Here is a 23,429-nt window from a genome sequence, read left to right as displayed (position 1 = left end):
TGTCTACCAACGTATTGCGTGAATATATTAACACCACCACGATACCAACTGCTCTCATTTTTTGTTGTTGTTGTAAGTGGAAGTAAAGTCAGGATATACTTCACTTAAAGTGTGGTTTTCACTTCTCTTAGAGGAATGCAAAGTATTTATTAAAAGTCCTCAAGTTTAAAAATAGTAAATCTTATCTCTAATGGAAAATCTTGACAACTGAAATGATTTGGAGAGATGATGGGTTTGCAGAGCAACTTTGACTTTTATTACTTTAGATCTTGCTCTCAAAGGATAACCAGACATGTTTTCACCGTTTAGGTCTGACACTTTAGAGTCTAGCTGTCTTTTAATGTCCTCATCTAAACTATGTTGAATCAACCTAAGACCATGGCTAAACTGTGTGGATAATTACAACAGGTTTGTCCTTAATGTCTTGTAATTGCCTAGATGCTCAGGGCTGCTGGTTCTTCTCGTGGTGGCTCGGCCTCCGTGGTCTACAACGACACTCTCAAGTAACCAAAGGGTTTTGAGACTGAAAATTTCAAGAGAATTTCAGAATGAAGTCAGGAGGAAGTTATGAAAGATTTTTAAGTGCACCTTTAAAGAAAACCTTTGGCTTGAGACTATTGTCTTACATTTTGGTAGGACGTATTTTTTAAAAAGCAGACAACAACAGGAGGCCCAAATCCAGGACTGGTAAAATATTAAATCTTGGAAAAGAAATTGCACTGAGCTGCAGAAAGTGAGCAAAAGATGACATCAGCAAAACTCTCCAAGGTTACAGTCAGCTTTCTGGACAAGAGCCCCAAGCTGTCTGTATTCTGTAGTTCGCTGCGATGTTTGTAGCTGATGTTGTACAGTTCCGTATGTGGGCCAGCTTTGCTCAAAGAATATAAGAGAGCCACCAGACCCCACCAGGAACTACAAATACAAATCAACGATTGGATCTATAAGAGCAAAATAAAAACGCACATTCATAAGCCCTAATTATTCTTAAATTCCAGTTATAAACAGGTTTCCCAGAATGAAAATAAGGTGAAGATGCATGTTATTGTTCACATGAGAGAACATTAAAATGACAGTAAGGCACATGCTTGTGATAGAATTAGAAAGGGATTAACTATCAACTCTACCCCTTCTTCATGCCATGTGCTCTGTGTTTTCTAAGCTAACAGGTTAACAAGAGAAATGCTTTGTACTATTTGAGAAACAAAGGAGATGTAATCAGAGTTCGATGTTGCTTGAATTCCACTAATCATCTAAAATACTTCTTCAGGTATTGATGTGGGCATTGTTGTAACTAGGTATGTTCTCTACTTGTGAACTATTTTCCTTTCATGAAACTTTTACACGGTCCAAGTGTACAAATGTGTGAGTTCTGCATGTAAATCAAACATGTAGTGATGATAAAGCATAGAGAAAGTTATTGAAAAGTCAATTCATTGCTTATATATATTTTAACCACTTATTAAAGTTGAAAATTTTACATGCTAATAAGATGTGATGTGCTTGTTTATTTTTACACAAAAAATAAAACCTTGACTGAATTTTTTGATACTGAAGATCACAGCACTTTGTCAACATTTTTCAGAGTTAATTGATATTTTGATTTTATAATTGTCCATGTTGATAATGCTAGTTTGCATGAATGCATAGTATAAAAGAAAAAATATGTTTAGGATTATTTTCTGAGATTAAAAAAAAATGCCTTAATCCAAAGTAAAAATTGATTTAGAATTTTTATGAAACCTGAATCACCAACTCAAGCAGAAAAATTTAAAACTAAACATTCTAACATAATAAAATCCAAAATATACTAATATGATATTGCTGAGGATGGTGGTAGGAAAATAGTAAGTTGTTTCGTGTAATTAAACCACTATGTTTCTACAAGACCAGAAAACTGTGTGTTTTCTGGCACTGAAATCAATCTGGCACTTTCTCAGAAAAATGGAAATAGTTATATCTCAAGACCCAGCCATACTACTCCTGGGCATACAGCCAAAAGATGCTCCACTACACAGCAAGGACATTTGCTCAACTATGTTCATAGAAGCTTTATTTGCCATATCCACATCTGGAAACAACCTAGATATCCTTCAACCAAAGAATGATTAAGAAACTGATACATTTGCACAGTGAAATACTACTCAGCCATTAAAAACAAAGCTACCAGAAAATTTGCAGGCAAATGGGTGGAACTAGCAAAGATCATGCTGAATGTGGTAACCCAGACCCAGAAAGATACACACGGTATGGACTCACTTATAAGCAGATTTTAGCCATTTAGTACAGGATAAACAAACTACAATGCACAGATCAAAGGAAATAAGTAACAAGGAGGACCTAAAGGAGGATGCTTAAATGTCATTCAGAAAGGGCAACAGAACAGACAAAGGTAGTCGTTGAAAAGAGAAAACAAGGTAGAAGCGGGAGAGCAGAGAGAAACAAGGGTGGAGATCAGACCTGGGGAGCGTGAGGGCAGGACAAGAGGCCTGCAGAGAGAAGAGAAACTGTGGGTTGTGGCATCTCTGTGACAAGCTGGAGAACAAGTCAGAATAGGCTTCAGGGAGATGAAAGGGATTCTAGCTGATGGACTCCTCCTGCTGTTTCCTGCCGGTAAGATATTACCTTGTGCACCTCTTTTGGATTGACAATCTCGAGCCCAATGTTTTCCTTTACCATGGTGGCTGCCATACCCTGGAAGTCTTGGCACCACATAATCATCATGGCCAGATGCTCCTTGTTCTGCCCTACGAGCATCATTTCCTCCAAATTGAGTGCACCTGTTCTTTTGAAGTCTGAAACTTTTAACCTTACAGTTTCTTTGTACATGACCAAGTCTGCCACACTTAAAGCACCAGGTCTTGTGATATCTGGGACCTCTGGTCATAGCTCGACCTACTATATTGTTTTGATGTTGTGAAAGCTAATATTAAGTGTTTCTCTTACCCATTCATCTAATGGAGCTCCTCTTTCCTTTAAGGGTCTAATTGCCCTCTTACATTCTGTGTTAGCATTCTCATATGCCATAATAAGTTTCAATGCCTGTTTGGTGTCAGCATCTGCTATTGCTCTATCTAGCGCTGATGCCAATCTCTGCAAAACTTCTGTGAAGGCTTCTCCAGGCCCTTGAAATATCTTAGTAAAGGGAACGGTTATCTTACCAGGTTCCTCCACCTTGTCCCAAGCTCTTAAGGCTGCAGCCCGGCATTGTTCGATCACCGTATCCTCATAGGACTTGTTGTCTTAAGTCAGCACTGTGTCTCTCTGTCTTTCTGTCTCTCTGTCTCTCTGTCTCTCTTTCTCCCTTTCTATCTCTCTCTTGGCCAAGGGCATCTGTTAGGGTAACTTTGAATAAAAATATGTTATCTAGTATTATTTATCATCTTTAATTTTGAGATGGCTAAACACTTTAACCCCTGGATTTGAAGTGAAGCAGAGGATTAAAAAAATACTCAGATATTGTACTTGCTTTAAATCCTTAAAGATGCATCTGGCTATTTATTTCCTCTGTACTAGTCTGTATTTAGTGTTCAGTGAATTGCTTAATAAAATCTACTTTTCTACTTTCCCATTTTTCCCTTCAATCCTCCCTTGGTCAAACTGCTTTTGTGTGCCATGATCTGGCATGTTAGGCCACAGTTTATAGATGAGAATTAACAAATCATAGCCAAAATACTTTCAAGTGGTAAGAACTAGGAAGGAACATAGTACTTTAAATTTTTCTGAAGTCTCCTTTCAGTTCACAAAAGAAGTACAAATCCACCTGATAAGCTATGCACATTCTCACCAGAAACAAGACACCTACCTTTATTCCCAACATAACCATAAGAAAATTTATTTAATTTATTATTTCAATTTACAGAATTGCATTTTCAACCCAGACCTTAGTGTGGAGTGTAGTATATATTTCATTTCAGTAAAGACAGACTAATTGAATCAATACTTGAAGGACCTGGTGCTATATAAATGTCAACAGATTCTGGATCACTGATCCTCCCATCTGTATGTGTGCATAAATGCATGGACACAAGTGCCTCACTCATTGCTTGGGATATTTAAAAGTGACACAAAAGGAATGTCAGAATCTGGAGGCCAGTACTGTCAATGACATGTGACGTGTAATCAACTCCTCATGCTCCCTCCACTCACATGCACATGGGACATGTTTGCTGTCTAATTCAGTTGTTCAGGGTTGTTTGAGATTGTCTGCCTTTTCAAAGTTTGCCATGACCTTACCATCTTCCTGCCTTATCCATCCAAGTGATCAGAATATAGGAATATATACCACAGCCCCAAGTACAAACATAGAATTCACTCTTAAAACAGTTTTAGTTTCAAAACTATTTATTTAAACAAAACTAACAACTCTTGGAAGTAATAGGGGAAGTCTTGTACTTTTGAAGAAGTAGTCAGTATTTTCCAAATATTTATAATTCCCCTTCCAAATAAAAAATACAAAACTACACAGAGTGTTAACGTAGTCTTTCCTTGAAAAGGAGCCACTGATTTAACAAGGTGAACTTTCACTGTAGGGATGTAAATTATCATGGACACTATGCAAGTGAGGATAGAAGTTTTTCCAAAAGTGAAAAATGAGCTATAATTTAGCTCTACTACTTCTAGGCATGTACTTGGAGGAATCCATGTCAGCATGTCACAGAAATACTTGTATCTTAATATGTATTGTGACAGAGTTATAGCCAAGTTCTAGAATCGATAGATGAATGAATGAATGCATCTGTGCATGAATGTATAAAAATCAGCCACAAAGAAGAGTGAAATGTAATCCCTTGCAGGAAATGGATAGCATTAGAGATCACCATGTTAAACAAAATAAGCCATACTTAAAAGTGCAAGTACCATATCTTTTTCAAATGTAGAGTCCATAGGACAAGAAGACATAGAAGCACCAGGGGGAGCATTAGAGGAAAGGAAGGCAATCAAGAAGAAGAGCGGAGGGAATAAGAGAAAATTGAGGCAAATGTGATATTAGTATAATACAGGCATATGTAGAGTGGAACATTGAAATCAACTAACACAGGTACTAAAATAATGACAACCAATCTATTTACTTCTGGACTGAATACTAATATGGCTAATTAGATATTATATACATAAAATTTTGTGCTTCTTAATACCTTCTCTATGGAGAATGCAGCTATCTGTTTGAAACTTGTATGATGTTCTTGTAATTTTTTCTGTTTTTTAAAATTAATTTATTCATATTACATCTAAATTGTTATCCCATCCCTTGTATCCTCCTATTCCTCCCTTTCTCGGCTTTCCCCCTACTCCCCTCCCCTGTTACTGTGACTGAGGGGGACCTCCACCCCTATATAGGCTCATAGAGTGTTAAGTCTCTTCTTGATAGCCTGCTGTCCTTCCTCTGAGTGCCACCAGGGATCATAATGAGTGAGTTAACCCAGAAGTAGAAATAGTCAAATGGTATACACTCACTTATATCTGGACACTAGCCCAAGGGCCATGTCCCATGACAGATGTTCCTGTAATTTAAGCTGTGGTAGCATCAGTTCATGGCATCATGTAACCATCTCAACCATGTAACCAGTCTTGGTTTCTGTTACATACAGAGTCTAGTCTTGTTCTTATGTAAAAAGTGATGTAAGTTCTCTTACAGTTATCACAAATGTGACAGCAATATTGGCAGCAAAGAAATATGTGTTGGACAGGGTCAACTCAAGGTGGTGAGTGGTTTAAACCCACATGTGAAGATAAACAGAGGAAATAGCACAGCATGAGCTTCTTTAAAAAGGCACATTCTGCCATGCAAGTCAGACTACTAACTTCAAGGTCAGTTAGTCCTGGGTTAGGGTGTTTTCTTTTTTGGAGCTCCTCTTCTTGTCCTCTCCTCTGCCTTCTCAAAACCTACAATAAACTCAGTGGGGGCTTTCAGTTTCCTTTCAGTCTCAGAATTGAATTTAAATCATAGAGCAGGACAAAATATCTCCCTAGAGTTCAGGGAGGAAGTATCACCATTAAAAGCAGTGGGAGCCGTTGTTTTTAATGGATGAGTGAAAAAAAAAATCATCCTGAGTAAGGTTACCCAGACCCAGAAGACAAACATAGTATGTACTCACTTTAAGTGGATATTACCCATAAAGCACAGGATAACTTGGCTACAAACTACAGACCCAAAGAAGCTAAGTAAGAAGAAAGGCTCAAGGGGAGCAGACACTTGTATCTCACTGAGAAATGGAAATAGCTTAGCCTTGGGAGGAGAGGGATGAGGCAAGGAAAGGGGGAGAGAGAAGGAGGTGGGGCTGGGGGGGAAGAGGAACTGGGAAAGACATCTGGATTGGGTGGGGATCTCTGGGACAATGGAAACTTCCAGAAACCTGTGTGAGTGACCCTAGCTAATATTCCTAGCAGCGGAAGATATGGAGTCTGAAACAGGCAAGACTCCCAATGGAGAGATTGGGACAACAACCCAGCCACAAAATCTTAGCCCCTTAATTTGTCCTTCTTACAAGTGTGCAGGGACAAAGGAAGGAGCAGAATGTGAGGGAAGGCCCAGCCGATGACTGGCCCAGGTGGAGACCCCTGTATAAGATGGAGTCAACCACTGACACTATTTATGATATTCTGTTGTACTTGAAGAAAGGAGCCGAGCATAACAGTCATTGAAGAGGCCTCACCCAGCAGCTCTGTACCCCCACTTTCTTTTCTTTTTTCTTTTTAAAATTTTTTCATTAATTAGTTTATTTTTCCCCTTTTTTATCACAATTTATTCAGATTACATCCCCATTGTTATCCCATCACTTGTAACTTCCCATTCCACACTCCCTCCCTTGTACTACATTTTTTAATTGGATTATTTTGTTTGGTGGTTTGTAGCTTCTTGACTTCTAAAATGTCTTTTAGAAATAGGGTTGGTGAAGAACTTTTTCTAGTTTGAAGTCTCTAATCTTGTCCTGTTGACAGTGTCCTGTGCCTTACAGAAGCTTCTCAGTTTCATGAGGTCCCATTTATTAATTGTTGATCTTAGAGCCTGAGGGGTTGGTGCTCTGTTCAGGAAGTTGTCTTTCTTGCCAATGAGTTCAAGGTTTTTTGACACTTTTCTCTTAACAGATTTAGTGAGTTTGGTTTTATGTTGCTGTCTTTAATCTACTTGTACTTTAATTTTGTGCATGGTGATAAATAAGAGTCAATTTGCATTTTTCTACATGTAGATATCCAGTTAGAACAGCACTACTTGTTGAAGATGCTATTTTTTTTTCCCATTGCATGGTTTTGACTTCTTTGTAAAAAAAAATCAAGTGTCCATGGTTGTGTGGGTTTATTTTTGGGCCTTCAATTCAATTCTTTTGACCAACCAGCCTATTTCTATGCCAATACCATGGCATTTTTATTATTGTTGTTGTACAGTACAGCTTGAGATCTGGGAGGGAGATTCCTCTGGAAGGTTTGTTATTGTACAGGATTGTTTTGGCTATTCTGGATTTTTGGTTTTTCCATATGAAGTTAAGAATTGATTTTTGTAACAGTTTCTTTATCCATACTTCCACTGGGGGACATCTGAGTTCTTTGCAGTTTTTTTGGCTATCACAAGTAATGACTCTACGAACAAACATAGCTGAGCTAGTGTCCTTGTTCTGTTCTAGAGCTTCTTCTGAGTCTAGCTGGGTCTTGAGGTAGAGCTGTTCCCAATTTTCTGAGAAAGCACCAGGTTGACATGCAAAGTCATACAAGTTTGCACTCCCAGCAGCAATGGAGGGGTGTTCCCCTTTTTCCACATCCTCACCAGCATGTGCTGTCACTTGAGTTTTTGATCTTATCCATTCTGAGGAGTGTAAGATGGAATCGCAGGAATATGCATTTTCCTGATAAATAAGAATGTTGAGCATTTTTTTTTAAGGGTTTCTCAGCCATTCGATTTTCCTCTGTTGAGAATTCTCTGTTTAGGTCTGAATCCTATTTCTTAATTGGGTTATTTGGTTTGGTGAAGTTTAATTTCTTCAATTCTGTATTTTTTGGGGGGTATTAGCCCTTTGTCAGATGTGGGGTTGGTGAAGATATTTTCCCAGTCTGTAGGCTGTGGTTTTTCTTTTGTTGCCAGTGGCTATTGTGTTAAAGAAGCTTTTCAGTATCATGAGTTCCCACTTAATAATTGTTGATCTTAGAGCCTGAGCTGTTGGTCTTCTGTTCAGGAAGTTGGTTCCTGTGCCAGTGAGTTCAAGGCTCTTCCCCATTTTCTCTTCCAATAGATTAAGTGTGTCTGGTTTAACTTGAGTTTTTTAATCACTATAGTTTTGTGTGGAGTGATAAATATGTATCTATTTGCAATTTTCTACATGTAGACCTCCAAGTAGACAAGCACCATTTATTGAAGATGTCGTTTTTCTATTGTATGATTGTGGCTTCCTTATCAAAAATCAAATGTCCATAGGCATGTAGATTTATTTCTGGATCTTTAGTTCAATTCCATTGATCTAGGAGTCTGTTTCTATTCCAGTACCATGCAGTTTTTATCACTGTTGCTCTACAGTACAGCTTGAGATCTGGGATGGAGTTACCTCCAGAAGATCTTTTATTGTACAGGCCATCTGGGCTTTTTTTTTAAGTTGAAAATTGCTCTTTCAAGATCTGTAAAGAATTTTGATGGGAATTTTATTGAATGTATACATTGATTACTTTTGGTAAAATAGCCATTTTCTATGTTTATTCTATATATTTATGAGCATGGGAGAACTTTCCATCATCTAACATCTTCAGTTTCTTTCTTCAGAGACTTGAAACTTTTTTCATAGAAGCCTTTCATGTGCTTGGTTAGAGTTACCCCAAGATACTTTATGGGTTTTGTTTTGTTTTGTTTTGTTTTGTGTGTGTGTGTGTGTGTGTGTGTGTGTGTGTGTGTGTGTGTGTGTCCATTGTAAAAAGTGCTTTTTCCAAAATTTCTTTCTCAGTTCACTTATTTATTTATTAATGAATATAATAGCTACTTCCTAATAATTAAAGAACAATTATGTTTTTGTTCACCTAAGCTGCTGCTGATTTTTTATAATCCCTAATTTGATAGTGTCATGTTCTTGGTGTTTTTTGAGCATATGGACTCAATTCAATTCAACAAAAGATACATCATAAATAAAATCTATGTGACTAACCCTTTGCCTATGAGGCAAGCTCCATGTACTGTGAGTCATGACTCCTTAAAGTACTGTATGACAGCATGCAAGTGTCTTTTGTATACAGGAGGGATACTTATTTTTTTTTATTTAATTTTGTATCCAGACACTAAGCAGAAGCTGTTTATCAGCCCTAAGAGTTCCCTTGTACAATTTTTAGGTCATTTATGTATACTATCATATCATTTGCAAATAGTGATACTTTTTCTTTTCTTTTTCCAATTTGTATCCCTTTAATCTCCTTTAGTTATCTTATTACTCTACTTAGGACTACAAGTACTATATTGACAAGATAAGGAGAGAGTGGACACCATTTTGTTGTCCCCGATTTGATTTCAGTAGCTTTAAGTTTCTCTTCATTTAGTTTTACATTGGCTACAGGCTTGGTATATATTGTCTTTTCTATGCTTAAGTATGTGCCTTGTACCCCTGATCTCTCCATGACTTTTACCATGAGCAGGTGTTGGACTTTGTCAAATGGTTTTCAGCATCTAATGAAATGATAATATGATGTTTTTCTTTCACTTTATGTAGTATATTACATTTAAGGAGTTCTGTAAATTCAACCACCACTGTGTGCCTGGGATAAAGCTTACTTGGTCATTGTGGATGATATTTTTAATGTGTTCTTAGATACAGTTTGTGAGTGTTTTATTGAGTATTTTTACATCAATGTGAATATGAGAAATTGGTCTGAATTTCTTTCTTTGTTGGGTCTTTGTGTCATTTAGGTATGCAAGTGACTGTGGCTTGATAAAATGAGTCTTTTTATGATGTCTTTGATTTCTTGGATATTTTATATCAGATATGTTTTAGAATCAATATTTCTTTGAGGGATGCATCACTTTCTTCTGTTGTATCTCCTACACCTGAGATTCTAACCTTCATTTCTTACATTCTCTTGGTGATGCTTGCCTCTGTAGTTCCTGTTTTCTTCCCTAAATTCCCCTTCTACAGGGTTTCTTCAGCTTGTGCTTTCTGTACTTTTTTCACTTCCATCTTCAAATCTCTTTATTGGTTTCCTCCACCTGTTTGTATTTTCCTTCAGTTCACTGAATGATTTATTCATTTCCTCTTTTAAAGCCCCACTCTGTTTGGCTGTAACTTCTTGTATTTCTTTAAAGGCTTCCTCTTTCAAGGCTGTCATCGTTTTCGTTAGCATAGCTTTATTGTCATTTTCCTATGTTCCAGTTGTGTAATGGTATTCAGGGCTGCTTGCCAGTGGGTAACTGAGTGATAGAGATCCCATGTTGCTCTTGCTTTTGTTGATTGTGTTTTTATGCTGTTTTTTTTTAGGCATCTGGTTGGATCTGGCATTGGATGGTATTTCCTCGAATCTATTGGACTTCCTGGTGGGAAGAGCCCTGGGCAGGGAGCTGGATGTTTCTGCAGCAGCCCTTCTCTGATTGGTGAGTATGGTCTCTGATTGGCAGCTGGTTCTCAGTGAACTGCTTCTGGTTCTCCTCAGATGTATGCTACTCAGGGATGACTGGGCTCCTCAGGAATCTGAGGGCCCTCTTCTTGTCATGGGAGGTCCCAGATTCAGCTTCCCAGCACTGGATCTCTTGCTCAGAGATTAACAAGCTCCCACTGCCCAGACACTGTGCTCAGACACTGTGCTAGCTGGGTGCATCCCTGGGCAGGAATCTGGATGTTCCTGCAGAAGCCCTCCTTGTGTTGTTGGGTATAATCTCTGACTGGTAGTTGGCTCTCAGAGCGTTGCCTGTGGCTCTAATCTGATATATGATCTTCAGGACTAACTGTGCTCCTCAGGAGCCTGGGAAGCCTCTTTTTGTCAGAGGAAAGTACCAGAGTCAACTAGCTTTCCTGCTCCAAGCTCCTGCTGCCCAGATACTGTGCTTTCTGGTTGCTGCCATCTTGGAGAACCCATAAGACCAGAGGTCTGGTTATTTTCCGTTGGGATATGGGTTTGCTCTTTTAAGCAGGATCTGGGACTGTCCTCATGGATCCTGGGAGTCAGGGTGCACACCTCAGTATACAAAAGGTATCCACCAAGGAGGAAACGGGAGTACACAGGTGCCCAGCAGCTGAGACCACATTCCTGCATAACAAGGGGTCCCTCTCCAGAATTAGCTGGGTGTCCTGAGATTGGATCTGCTGTTTCCCCTACTGTGGGTTTTCTTCTCACTTTGTGAACAGAAATTCTAGAGTTTGGGGTACAGAATTAGAGCCTGTTAGTTATTGCTCTTCCACTGATCTTATACCATGCATGGTCGGTGCTGCTATCTTTAAATATTGGATCTCCTGTACCACAATTTCTTTATCTAATTTTCTATTGAGCGCCATCTAGGTTGTTTCCAGATTCTGGCTATTATGAATAGAGCTGCTATGAACACAATTGAGCAAGTGTCCTCATTGTATGGTGGGACGTCTTTTCAATACATACCCAGGAGTGGTATAGCTGGGTTTTGAGGTAGAGCTATTCCCAATTTTCTGAGAAAGCATCAGATTGATTTACAAAGTGATTATACAAGTTTGCACTCCTACTAGCAATGGAGGAGTGTTCCCCTTTCTCCATATCATTGCCAGCCTGTGAGTTTGGCTTTTTTTTTTCTTTTTTTTGGGGGGGGGCGGGGAGACTTTGGATGGTTGCTTCAATTTCCTTAGAGGTAATAGGACTAATTAAGCTGTGTACCTGATCTTGATTTGCCTTGGTTAGGTGAAATTTATCAAGAAATTTGCCTATTTCCATTGTGTTTTCCTATTTTGTAGAATAAAGGATTTGGAAATAAGAACTAATGATTCTTTGGATTTCCTCAGTGTCTGTTGTTCTGTCTCCCTCTTCATTTCTGATTTTGTTGATTTGGGTAGCGTTTCTCTGCCTTTTGGTTAGTTTGGCTAAGAGTTTGTCTATCTTGTTGATTTTCTCTTTGTTGATAAATTGTTAATTTCCCCTCTGAGTTTGATTGCTTACAGCCATCCACTCCTCATGGGTGTGTCTGCTTCTGTTTTTTCTATGGCCTTCAGATGTGCTGTTATGCTCCTTGTATGTGATATCTCTACTTTCTTTACAATGATAGTGGTATGAACTTTCCTCTTAGCACTGCTTTCATTGTATCCCATATGTTTGGATATGTTGCATCTTCCTTTTCATTGAATTTTAGGAAGCCTTTAATTTCTTTCTTTATTTCTTCCCTGACATAGTTGTTATTGAGTAGAGAGTTGTTTAGTTTCCAAGTTTGTGTAGGCATTTTATTTTTGTTGTTGAGTTCCAGCTTTAATCCATGGTGGTCTGATAAACTACCAAGAGACTATTTCAATCTTCTTGCATCAACTGAGGCTTGGTTTGTGACTGACTATATGGTCAATTTTGGTGAAGGTTTCATGTCATACTGAAGAGGAGGTGTGTTCTTTTGTGTTTGGATGAAAGGTTCTATAGATGTTGATTATGTCCATTTGATTCATGACATCTGTTGGTGTCATCATTTCTCTGTTTAGTTTCTGTTTCATTGACCTGTTCATTGGTGAGAGTCAATTCTTGAAGTTTCCCACTATTAATGCGTGGGGAATTTGATGTGTGGTTAAGGCTCATCAGTGTTTCTTTTACAAACATCCCCTTGCATTTGGGGATTAAATGTTCAGAATTGAGATGTGGTCTTGGTGAATTTTTCCTTTGATCAGAATGAAGTGTCCTTCCTCATCTCTTTGGATTAAATTTGGTTCAAAGTCTATTTTACTAGGTACTAGAATGGCTACTCCAGCTTGCTTCTTGAGTCCTATTGATTGGAAAATCCTTTTCCAGCCCTTTATTCTGAGGTAATGAATCTCTTTGTTGCTGAGGTGTGTTTCTTGTATGCAGAAGAATGTTGGATCCTGTTACACATCTGTTATTTTAGCCTGTGTCTTTTCATTAGAGAACTGGGTCCATTGATGTTGAGAGATATTAATGATGTGACTGTTAGTTCTTTTTATATTGAGATTGGTTGTGGCAGTACATTTGTGTTCTTGATTCTTTTGGTTCTGCTGAGCTAAAGGTATTTATAGCCTGTGTTTTTTCTGTGTGTAGTTAGCCTCTTCTAGTATCTTCTGTAGTGCAGGGTTTATGAATGTATATTGCTTAAATTTGGTGCTATCTTGGAATACCTTGTCTTCCCTATGGTGATTCAAAGGTTTTACTGGGTAAAGTAGACTATAATCTCTTAGGGTGTGCAAGATGTCTTCCCAAGCCCTTCTGTCTTTTATGATCTCTGCTGAGAAATCAGGTGTGATTCTAATAGGTTTGCCATTATAAGTTACTTGGCCTTTCCCCCTTGGCACCTTTAATATTTTTCCCTGTTCTGTAGATGTTGTGTTTTGATTATTATATAGCAGGAGGAATTTCTTTTCTGTTTTAGTCTATTTAGTGTTCTGTAGGCCTCTTGTATGTTTACGTGCATCTCTTTCTTTAGGTTGTGGAAATTTTCTTCTATGGTTTTCTTGAAATTATTTTCTGGTTTTTGGAGCCTGGATTCTTCTTTTTCTTCTATTCCTATATTCTTAGGTTTCATCTATTCATGCTGTCCCTGACTTCTTGGATGTTTTGTGTCAAGAATTTTTCCATTTTAATTTTTTTTTTTGCTTGATGTCGATTTCTTCTATTTTTATCTTCTGAACATGAAATTCTTTCCTCCATCTCTTGTTTTATGTTGATGATGCTCACCTCATCTCTTGTATTGTGTTGATGATGCTTACTTCATCTCTTGTATTGTGTTGATGATGCTCACCTCATCTCTTGTATTGTGCTGATGATGCTTACCTCATCTCTTATATTGTGCTGATGATGCTTACGTCTCTGGGTCCTGTTACCTTATTTAAGTTTTCCATCTCCAGGATTTTCTCAGTTTGTGTTTTCTTTATTGACTCTTTCCATTTTCAGGTTTCATGTTTTTTCTTCCTTCACCTATTTGATTGTATTTGCCTGTATGTCTTTGATGGCCTCTATTTGATTGGTTGTGTTTTTCTGCATTTCTTTGAGTGATTTTGTGCTTTAAAGGCCTCTATTTGTTTAGTTGTATTTTCCTGTATTACTTTGAGGGATTTATTTTTTTCCTCTTTAAATGCCTCAAACATCTTTATAAGCAGTGATTTAATGTAATTTTCCTGTGTTTGCACTGCATTAGAGTATGGAGTGTTTGGAGGGGGGGTGGTTTTCATAGAGCCATATTGCTTGTTTTGTTGGTTGTTTTTGGTGTGTGTGTGTGTGTGTGTGTGTGTGTGTGTGTGTGTGTGTGTGTTCTTATAATGACCTTCAGCCATCTGGTTGTCCTTGGCTTTGACTGTCTATGTCAAGAACCTGCTGCCTTTCTCAGACTGTTGTAATCCAGTGAGGTTCTTCTTGTCTCCTCAAGACAGCTAGTAGATCTGTGACAAAGGCTGGATCTGCAAGTCTCTGGACTCTGGAGTCTTCCTCTAGAGGTAGCATGGAAAGAGCTGAAGAACGTGAACCTGGTCATTTTGTAGCAGACAGTTTTTAAGCAGACTCTGTGCTACTGGCAGTCCGATTCAGCTGGGTTCTGCTATTTTGGATCCTAGGACCCTATATGCTCCAATAGTTCAGTCACTCTCCTCTAGGGGACCAGTGCTACTCTTCTTGGATTGGACGGGCAGTGGGAGGAAATTCATGTTAGATTACTGGAGAGGAGAGTCCCTTGAACTGTAGACCCAAACTCAAGTAGGCTGGAAGGGCTGAGCAGGCAGAAGGCACTGGGCAGGTGCAGGTGCAGGTGCAGGTGCAGGAGGAGAGTTCCAGGCAGGCAATAGGCTTCAGATGGCCTGCAGATGCCCACTAGACAGAAAGCACCAGGTAAGAGCTGCGAACTGTGTGATTGCTGGACCCAGGAGAAGACCCAGGGAGGGCCTGGAACTATGCTTCCCCAGCTCCTGGGATGTCCCCTCCACTCCAGGGTAGGTGTTTTGGAATCAGCTGCTAGGTTGATCACCGCATATGTAGGTTCTAACCTTCTTATACTCTAGTATCTTGCACCCTTGCAGCCATCATCTTCAGTCTCCCCTTCCTCCATCCCCACTAACCCGAAATGCTCCCATATATTGCAACTTGATCTCCTTCAAATTCATGTCCTCTTTTTTCACTAATTAATATGCATATAAGTATATTTATTCTTAAATTTAACATTTTCAGACCATACCTTTTGAAAGTCTCTGAAGTGTGGCCAAGATGTTGAATGAAATGTAAACAAAAATGAAATATTCATCTCGTTATAATAAAATGCCCAAAATGCAATCATGATTAGAACATAAATTTACTACAATCTTTTCTAATTATTATTTATAATAAAATGGATTTGTACATAATTATTTACAGTATCACTTTAAAATCTTAACCTTTGTTGCTGATTCTGGTTTTGGGACATTTAAGTGATCGATATAATTTTCTCTTCAGTGCCAAGTGTATAAGGCAGGTGCTAATTCATGTTTTCAAATTAAATATTTCAGAAAAGACCTTTTAAAAGGAGTCTTGTTTGTTAATCACCATAATGCTTTTCCAGTTCTAAGCTTTAAATAGGCTGGCTATTGAAGAGTCTCGAGCCATAAGTACAAAAAATGAATAGAAATGAATACAAATCTACAGAGAAAAGGAGAACAAAAATACAGATGAAGATAAAATGAATTCACTGGGGCACATTTTGGCTCAACTCTTAAGTGTTTTTGCAATATTCCAAAAACAGTTCTTTTATAATATACACAGAATGAATTCCCCCCCCCCCCGTGGAATTAATTTGCATATCAAAAATAAACATTGTCTGCTTTCTTATTTTGTGATGGTTCATCTTGATTGCAGTAAGAAGAACCAAAATTATCAAAGCATCTCTAGGAATGTCTGTGAAACTAAGGTCCACTAATGATGAACTGAGAAGGAAAGATTTGACTTGGATGAGCAATACCAGCCCATTGCTAGTGCTAGGGTCTGGCAAGAATGAAAATGAGGGAAGACATTGGTCCTCTGCTATAGAAACTCTTACTTTAGTTTATTGCCACCACATGGTAACCAGCTCTGCCTCATCAAGTCTCGCTGTCATGATGCTATCTCACCAGAGTTTACATATGATGGAGCCAACAGATTATAGCATGGGACATCTAAAACTATGAGTCATTCACAAATCTTTCCTTTTAAAATAATAAGTTGTTCTGTCAGGCCTTCAGAAACACACACACACACACACACACACACACACACACACACACACACACACAACCCCTGAACAATATACCCCCCTTTTTCTTTTAATGCCAGATTAAAATGTAGTGTGCCACAAAATAAGCTAATCTTTGCCCCAATGACTAGTTACATAAACACCTTTTACTCTGTCTCAGGGAGAATATTTTCTCATACAGGAACATTGAAATGGATACTGTATTTTTCACTTACCTATAAAATAAATTGCAGTAAGTATTAATTTCTTTGGAAGGTTAAATCTGCTTGAAAAGGCATAGAAATTGAATTTTTGGAAACAGTTTTATGGCTTTGTAGAATGCCTGAAATTTATCCATGGATACTTGCAATACTCTAGATTTAGAAGAAAATTAGATTTTGGGTCAAGTGGCTGTTAGATTGCAGGTCACATGGCTGTTAGATTGAGGGTCACATTGCTTACTGTGACTGGAGGAAGGTTTTATGCATTGGATTGGAAAAGTAGCTTAAAATATGCGCAGCGCTAGTTTGTGAGTCTGTAATGAAAGTTTGAAGTTTTTGAGACATATCAACTTTAATTTTAAATTGAAACTTCTTTTTTTGCTATCTTTTGTGCATTTATCCAAAAAGGGAGAATAATTATCAGTGCTCATTCCAAATAAAACCCAAGATAATTTCCATTAATGACAGGGTGTACAATAACATATATAAACAAAAGACTTACCTAATTAAAAGAGATCTGAAAGAGATTTCAATTTTCTAAACGTTGGTCCTGTTTCTAAATGTTATGCTAAATAATATATCTCAATTGAGGCAGCGTACGCTATTGCCAAGTTTCTGTCATTTGGCAGGTTATACACCATGTGCACTCAAATACTCCATAAAAACAACTGCAGAAGATGACATGTTTTTAAATGTATGCAATCTAACCTGACATCTACATATGAGACAAATTATTCACTCACCCCAATTATCATTAGATAGACAGACAATCACTAAATACTGTGTCACTACTCACTGTGCGGTCACTACTAAGGAATGGTTTATGATCATCATGCTAAAGACCTTAGTTCTACTAGGGTGAAACCTAGGACTCACTGTAATAATGATATCTTGGGGCCCAAATTTAGTTCCCCACTAAAAAAAGAAACTATTGGTCATGTTGATGTACAAATTTAAATATCGATATCAATGAAACACAAGATGAACAAGACAATGTATTTGGGAAATCCCTTGTGACATAAGAAAACTTAACCTGGACCTTGAGAGAAGCAAAGAACACATCCAGAGTCCATTCAGCTAAAAACGTGAATGCAGAGCCATCTGGAAGCGCTGCAGAGATTTGAACAGAGGAAAGACATGAATGGATTGAGGTTTGGAAGTCTCTCTCTAGAGGACATTGAAAGTAAAGTCATTGTGGAGGTTGAATATGAAGGGTAACACCAGAGTCAACTTGTTAAAGAGGATTATCAAGAGTAAGTTCATCAGAGTTATTAGGACCATTGTGTAGGGAAACCAAAAGGGTGGGAAATGGTGTTCATTTTTTCTGTTTTATGTAACTTTAAAGGGGAAGAAATTATTCACAATAGGTTCTGAAGGAGAAGACAAGTTGAGGTAGAAGTGTAATGATTTAGGAATAAACTAGGGAAGGAATCCACTATAATTGCCATAGATAAGCAAGATTCAATGTGAAACACTTAAATTTGCTGTTGTGCTTAAGGCTTGTACCATGATGTTTTGGTGTGTGCATCAATAACTGTAGCCATTAAGGAATATCCAGCAGAGGGGCAGGATGGAGAAGGACTAAGGAAAGAAATTTAGAAAAAAAGAAAGGGGAAGGACTCATGTAGATAAGTGGGATCAGATTCAAAGGCAGAGTTCTGCGGGTACCAACTTTACAGTAAATGGACAGAAGAAAACAAGTTCAAAAAAGAAACTGGACGGAGTCACATTGTTCATATGCTAGTAACAATGTGGTTTAAAAAGTCAAAATAGCATCTGTGTGGCATCTTGCTTGATTTGACTAACAATATTGAACAATATTTACTCTGCATCTGCTGCACCGAAGTCATTTATCTCTCACTCTTCTAAAATTTAGGAAGTGCATGATCAAGGTGTGGGCCAGGATTTGCTGTTAGCATATTACCTGGTGAAAAGAATAAAGTACCTATAAAACTATTCTCCAAACATTTTAAATACATTTGCATGTAAAATTGTATGATTTCAAGTATATATAATATAATACATATAATATATAATATAATATAATATAATATAATATAATATAATATGTCAGTTGGTGGCATTTCAACAGAATCAAAACTTTCTCTCTCTCTCTCTATCTATCTCTTTCTCTCTCCCTCTCTCTGGTGTGTGTGTGTGTGTGTGTGTGTGTGTGTGTGTGTGTGTGTGTGTGTGTTTTGAGTCTGTTTTGTGTTTTTGTTTTCATCCACAGAAGATTTTATCTGGTCTGTTTGACGAAAGGTGATAGATTTCTATTTCCCAGTCTCATTAGCACCTTTAGCCTTTTGAAATGATCAGGCCACCTTTCTTTGGCTTTAAGGCATAATATGTATAAAAGCACAGGAGGTTGGATATCAGCTTTCTTGTATTTTATTTGTTAATTTCTGCAACAAGCTTTTCCCTGCCTTTATTTATTTAAGAACACTCACAATATGTTGTGAGTAAGAGACAACAGACCATTGGCTTACTTCATCTATTAGCTGCCATACTTAGGCAGAGTAAGAACCTGCCTAAATCCCCACTGCCAACACCAGGAAATGATCAGATATTAAACTGGAGGGCTATAATTCATAACTCTAAAATGAATAGTACTGCATTTTCTTGTGCATAACTTTTAACAATGTACTTAAAATGAATCACATTCATGTTAGAAATGATGTTGGACTCAGTACCACCTGGGATTAGTCTAGCAAAAATCATAACAAGAGAATGGAAAGCAGCTTTTTGCTTCATTTATATGATATAAAATACTAGTTTATCTGTGATGATTTGCTTTATTTTTACTAGTAGGGAGGCTATTAGATGTTGAATGGCACGGCATAAATAAAAATACAATTAGACAACTTTTCATATTAGAAATAAGATTTATTAATGTGTTAGGATACATTCTATTTCTGTAATGTAAAATCAGAAATATGTATTTGCACTAGAAGGTGCCTTTGAAATATTAAAATTGTTTCTTATCTTTTTATCTTAAATATTTTACTTATTTGAGAATGTTACATATTTTGATTATATTTATCTTAACTCTTCCCTCTAACTCCTCCAAAATCTACACCTATCTTCCTATCTTCTAACAGCATATCCTGCTTTCAGTTTTGATTTAATAATGCATCAATTCTTGCTTATGTTTTCCATATACTTCTGGTATGGGGTCACTCATCATAATGTGTCTACCTACTAGTGTCTATCCTGGAACAGAGAACAAAATATAATGCTCCATTCTTTGAAGTACTTCGTTTTACTTTTACATAAAATATGAACTAGAATCACATCCACTAGCCCTTCCCCCAACTCTCTCCAGCCTCTTCCTGCTACCCTTCCCTGAGCGCCTCTCATGTTCCTCAAGTTGTTAGGCTCTTTTTCTCTCATTATTATTGTTATATGCACACATAGGTACATGTGTGTGGAAAGGCTATATATATATATACTCCGAAGAATCAATTTTGGTTCTTTATGTGAATATGGCTTCAAAGCTGACCATTTTGCAGTTTACAACCAATAAATAGACCAGTTTTCTTTCTCACAACAGTCACTAGTTGGCTGTAGTTCTTCATCCAAGGGTGGGACTCCGTGGGTGTACTCCATTCCACACTCACGTGTACATCTAAGGGTGAGACTCCGTGGGTGTACTCCATTCCACACTCATGTGTACATCTAAGGGTGAGACTCCGTGGGTGTACTCCATCCCACACTCACGTGTACATCTAAGGGTGGGACTCCGTGGGTGTACTCCATTCCACACTCACGTGTACATCTAAGGGTGAGACTCCGTGGGTGTACTCCATTCCACACTCACGTGTACATCTAAGGGTGGGACTCCATGGGTGTACTCCATTCCACACTCATGTGTACATCTAAGGGTGGGACTCCGTGGGTGTACTCCATTTGTGCTGGCATTGCCTATGCAGCCATTTATAGGAGATAATGTTTCGTAGGTGTCTGGGTCCTACTATCTTTCTACCCCTCTGTGAGTTATTTTAAGTGGTTTTTTTTATAATTTTGTAAAACATATTATGATTTTATTGTAAGAATCATCAGTTTATAATTTAAGCAAACTATGGATGACTTCTAAGTGGGGTAAAAGAAATAGAGTCCCTAAATATATTCCATTTTTGTTGTGGTTTCATGTTTGATTATTGAGACAAAGTCTTACTGTGCACCAAAGGCTGGACTCAAACTTGGGATGTTTCTGCCTCAGCCTCTCTCATATTATCACCAAAATATTCTTATGGCTTGAGTTTTCAACTCATTATTATATACAATATCATTTTCTACTAATTTGGTAAAGGAAACCCATATGCTTTCCTTACTGTTATTACTGAAGATAAATTTTACAAAATAGAGTTTTAAAAAAAAAATAAGTATGAAAACATTCCCAGTTTACAATTATTATTAAAGCAGTCACTCTTGCATTTGTGCATCAATTCTCTTAGAAAAAACCTTCAGAGATTGAAAGGATGGCATCCCTATAACTTTAAGTAAAAGAAATCTCATGGGGAAACACAAATCTCCACAAATAATAAGTAAAAGATTTTTTTCAGAAATTTTCATCAGAAGATTTTCTTAGCATGATTGCTTACTTACATGTTGAGAACAAAGTTACAGGGAAAGCCATTATAAACCGAGTTTTGGAGTGAGTGATGCTATTACTCTTCTTGTGTACTTGTATGCGATGAAAATATATTGGCATAAAAGACACATTTTCAGAAGTGGACCTCTTCCCCCACCATATTATCACAGCCTATCCAGTCTCTTCCTGGTAGCCTGCTTATTCTTTCTCTGAATGCCACCAGGCCTCCCCCCACCAGGGGAAGTGGTCAAATGGGGGCCATCACAGTTCTTGTCAGAGTCAGTCCTCTGCTCTCCACACAATTGTGGAGGAGGGGAATAGGATGAAAGAGGGAGGGAGGCGGGAATGGGAAGGTACAAATGAGGGGATAACAATTGAGGTGTAATCTGAATAAATTATATAAATAAAATAAAGAGATTTATTTTCTTCCCAAAATATTTTCTTCAGAAATTTGTGAGAAAGAAAATGTATATAAAGAATCATGAGTAATATAAGTCTAATAACTGACTTTGAATATTATATTCCCCATTGCTTCATAAACATAGCTACCATAGTCACAGTAGGAGATTACAAACCATTCTTTTTTATATGCATATTTATGACTAGGCAAGTTTTATTTGCATATTGTCAAAAATTCATGAAGTAAATAATACATTTTGCTTTACCATTGTTCTTATATTTCTGTCTCATTTACTGGAAACATGCCCTTCACCACCTACAATAAGTGCTCAGCTTCATTTCTTTATCTGCAAAATGAACATAATTTCTGTTTTAGGTTGTGAGTTGTGTGGATTCCCAATATAACATTTGCAAAATTCCCTTTATGCAAAGTAAACTCTCCAAATGTGGGCTTCTTCCTTTTCTATTTTCATGAGCTGTTGCCTAGTTATTGTCATTATATTGATCTGACTAGGACCTCCTTTGAAACACAGAAATCCATGCCACATCTAAGAGCTGTCTTTCTTTCTTTTACTTAGTCACCTCTCATTTTTATATTTATTTTAAATTTTTCTTATTTTGACCTATGATATTCTGTACTTTTGGGACAATTTTTCCAATAACAGGTCAGTTGACAGGCCTCACAAAAATTACAGACTCTGTACATTAGAACCTTTAGTGGGACTTTAATCTTACCTGTCAAACAAAAAGTTATTTAACTTTCTACTCAGTCTACCATATTGTATAATACATCCTTTCAGGCCCTTTGTTTTCTGAACTTCAAGCCTGAAACTTTCTTCTCTTATAAAACAAAACAAAACGATGACTTTGTGTTGTGAGACGGTAGCTTATTTTGATAAAGATGATGAACAGGCAAATATCACTAGATTCAGAAGGTGAAGGAAATAACTGAATTGGAACGGTGAACTGGAAAGCGTACAGCTGTAAAATGGCTGTAGTGCAATAGATGAAAGTGTATGGATTAGACATTAAATATAGGTTGATACAATTTAAACTAAGTAGGTATGATACAGAGAGGAGTCAAAAGTTACTTTGATTTCAAAGTTAATATCAGAGATCAAAAACAACAGAACATGAAATTAATGAATAGATAGGTAGGTGGTGATGATCTGAGAGGAAGGAGGGAGAGGAAAATAAAGTGACCAACATCTATATATATATATATATATATATATATATATATATATATATATATTGCATGTATGTGCATATAACACACACACATATATATATACATACATACATATATATGCTAAAGAAAGCAAAAATACAAAAAACAATAATTTCCCTATTAGATAAAATAAAAAACGGGTACCATCATTCTCAATCTTCAACAGCTTCTTCACTGTGTCAATTTGAATGCTCAACAAAGAATATGACAGTTCATTTACACAATGATAGTGAATAACATCTCCTGTCACTGCAAATAACATCATTTCCTCCATGAAGTTGAACGAAATTGCTTTAACAAGGCTAAGTTAAAAACCAAACATTTGATGTATTTAATGTGAGGCAGAGGACACAAAAGATCATCTAAATTGAGCAGCAAGATTGATTGTCATAAGTATCCTTTCATGGAGTAAAAGATTCAGTGCTGACCACTGAAATACAGTCACCCTGTTTCTGATATACTTACTTAGAGTTCGTGTGACTTAAGAGAATCGTTTTTTTCTAGCTAATTTTTATTTTAATGCATTATCATACCCTTTCCTGCTATAATACACGTCTCTTAAATGAACATGATGAAAATAAGAAATATATTTTAAAGGTTAGGATTTTAAGAGCATCTTTCATTCCTTTTTGCAATATTATTGGCATAGGAGAAAACATCAACTGAAGTCTGAAGATGTATCTCAGTGGGTAG

General features: G+C 37.3%; 1 protein-coding gene across 6 annotated transcripts in view; it reads left to right on the top strand.

Moving 5' to 3' along the window:
• The window catches only part of LOC311605446 (uncharacterized protein), a 354,125-nt gene that overhangs the window by 264,737 nt on the left and 65,959 nt on the right, over positions 1 to 23,429 (top strand). For all 6 annotated transcript variants that reach the window (XR_014781945.1, XR_014781946.1, XR_014781947.1 and 3 more), the window contains one exon: positions 10,437 to 10,549. Coding sequence is in view for 3 of the 6 variants with exons in the window: in XM_084795968.1 (XP_084652094.1) it covers positions 10,437 to 10,549 (113 nt within the window). In the remaining 3 variants the exon portion in view is untranslated. The remainder of the gene's footprint in view (positions 1 to 10,436; positions 10,550 to 23,429) is intronic.

This window comes from Acomys minous (genome assembly GCF_964271855.1).
Source record: "Acomys minous genome assembly, chromosome: 9".
Lineage (NCBI taxonomy): Eukaryota > Metazoa > Chordata > Mammalia > Rodentia > Muridae > Acomys > Acomys minous.
Note: the sequence above shows the minus strand (reverse complement) of the source record. Positions and strands in the feature narration are given on the sequence as shown.